Source organism: Canis lupus, chromosome 28, assembly GCF_011100685.1.
Source record: "Canis lupus familiaris isolate Mischka breed German Shepherd chromosome 28, alternate assembly UU_Cfam_GSD_1.0, whole genome shotgun sequence".
Classification (NCBI taxonomy): domain Eukaryota; kingdom Metazoa; phylum Chordata; class Mammalia; order Carnivora; family Canidae; genus Canis; species Canis lupus.
In genome coordinates, this window is record NC_049249.1 from 2,441,406 (window position 1) to 2,443,705 (window position 2,300).

Sequence of the window (2,300 nt, forward strand, 5' to 3'; positions counted from 1 at the left end):
AAAATAAAAATAAAAATTACCCTCAAAAATAAACAATAAACCCTCAATTTTTATAGCTTAATAATAGAAAAAGTTCAAAATAATTTATAATACAGCATTTAAATGATATAAAGTGATTCCTTATTCAGAATTGTAGCAGCAAGTAGTCATTTTTTAACAGTGGCCATCAATTAAATTTTTATTCTTTGCTGATAATGTTTTCAGTTTAACATATCCAAGAGAGTTGATGACAGAGAAAAGATCACTATGGAGGTGAGGAATGAGACAGTAATCCGAGGATTCATTCTGGAAGGGTTTCCTACCATCCAGTACTTGGGAAACCTCTTCTTCCTGGTACATCTGCTGGCATACGTGGCCTCTATCACAGGAAATATGGTGATCATCATCATCACTTGGGTTGATTATCGTCTCCAGACACCCATGTATATTTTACTTAGCACTTTCTCCTTCTTTGAATGCTGTTTTATCACCACAGTTGTTCCTAAACTGCTGTCCATCTTTCTTTCAGGAAGGCAAACAATTTCCTTTACTGCTTGTGTCACACAAGCCTTTTCTTTTCTGTTTTTTGGGTCAATAATTTTCTTCCTCATGGCTGTAATGTCCTTGGATCGATACTTGGCCATTTGCAAGCCTCTGCATTACCCAACCATCATGAACCTGAAGACTTGCTTCCTCCTGGTCATGATCTGTTGTGCTTTGCCCTTCTCTCTCATCACTGGTCTGGTAGTAAAGGTGTTCCAGTTATCCTTCTGTGGTCCTCATGTCATCCCCCATTTTTTCTGTGACCTTGGCCCCCTGATTCATCTCTCCTGTTCTGACACCAGGTCTATTGAAATGTTGGCCTTTGTCCTCACTTCCTTTATCCTTTTGACATCACTTATCATAACCATCATTGCCTATAGCAACATAGTAGTCACAATCCTGCAACTCCCATCAGCCAAGGAGAAAAAGAAAGCTTTCTCCACCTGCTCATCTCACCTCATAGTCCTCTCTCTGATGTATGGCAGTTGTGTCTTTATATATGTGAAACCAAAACAAACGAACAGGATGGACTCCAACAGGGAGGCTGCCCTTGTGAACACAGTGGTGACCCCGCTGCTCAACCCTGTTATTTATACTCTGCGGAACAAGCAGGTCCACCAGGCTTTGAGGGATGCTCTGTCCTGGGTGAGGTTGCATAAACAGAGCTTTAGAGGGTAAGTGGATCTTCTTGGTCTTGTAGTTCAATTTCCCACTATTGCAGAAATCTTTTCTGTAGAATCTCTCCCTATGGTGATCTAGCTTATGCTAATTTTCATCTAGATGGGCACTATCCTATATTACAATACAATACTTTTCACTATTTGGGAATTCCTCTTAGTTCTCTATATTGTGCTGAAAATATCTACCTTAATTTTCTACTCAGTGGTCTTTTATGAATTCAGCTCAAACAATATTTATGGAGAGCTTAGTATACATACATAATGCAAAGTCTTTAGGCTAAGAATAAAAAAATCACCAATCAGATAACAATTATTACTGTTTATGGTACATTTTCATGCTTGAGCCTCCTGATACCTTAAAAATGGGTAGAAACCATTATCATTTTAGGTATTCATGGTTGAAATTTTAGTAACAAATTATTCTGAAAATTACATAAAGTCATAATATAATAGCCTAAAGAAAGTTAATAGTATTGCATTCATTGTATCTTTTATGTAAATGAGTCAGCAGTAAGCTTATTCTCTCTTTGGGTCTATTGGTGTTAGAGGTATAAAAGCTCAGTGTAACTCCATGTGGTTAGAATGGTCACTTTGACTTTGTCATCTTCCCGCTGTATCAAATGTTAATAAAATTGTCTTTAATTCTTTCTTGAAATATAAATAAAATGTAAAACCTTAAAAATTTTTAAAAGATTGTATTTATTCTTTTTTATTGGAGTTCAATTTGCCAACATATAGCATAACACCCAGTGCTCATCCCGCCAAGTGCCCCCCCTCAGTGCCCGTCACCCAGTCACCCCAACCCCCTGCCCACCTCCCTTTCCACTACCCCTTGTTCATTTCCCAGAGTTAGGTGTCTATCATGTTTTGTCACCCTCACTGATATTTTCACTCATTTTCTCTCCTTTCCCCTTTAAGAGATAAAGAGCATATGTGCACAAACAGGGAGAGGGACAAAAAAGAGAGAGAGAAGCAGACTCCCTGCTGAACATGGAGCCCTATGTAGGGCTCAGTCCCAGGACCCTGGAATCATGATCTGAGCCAAAGGCAGATGCTTAACCAACTGAGCCATCTAAGTACCCCAAAACTTTTAAATGT

General features: G+C 38.6%; 1 protein-coding gene across 1 annotated transcript; it reads left to right on the plus strand.

Moving 5' to 3' along the window:
- Nucleotides 1–246: 246 nt before the first annotated feature.
- Nucleotides 247–1,200, plus strand: OR6D7 (olfactory receptor family 6 subfamily D member 7). Its single transcript, NM_001256445.1, is given in 1 exon segment — nucleotides 247–1,200. A coding segment is annotated over 1 exon segment (954 nt).
- The last annotated feature ends 1,100 nt before the right edge of the window (nucleotides 1,201–2,300 follow it).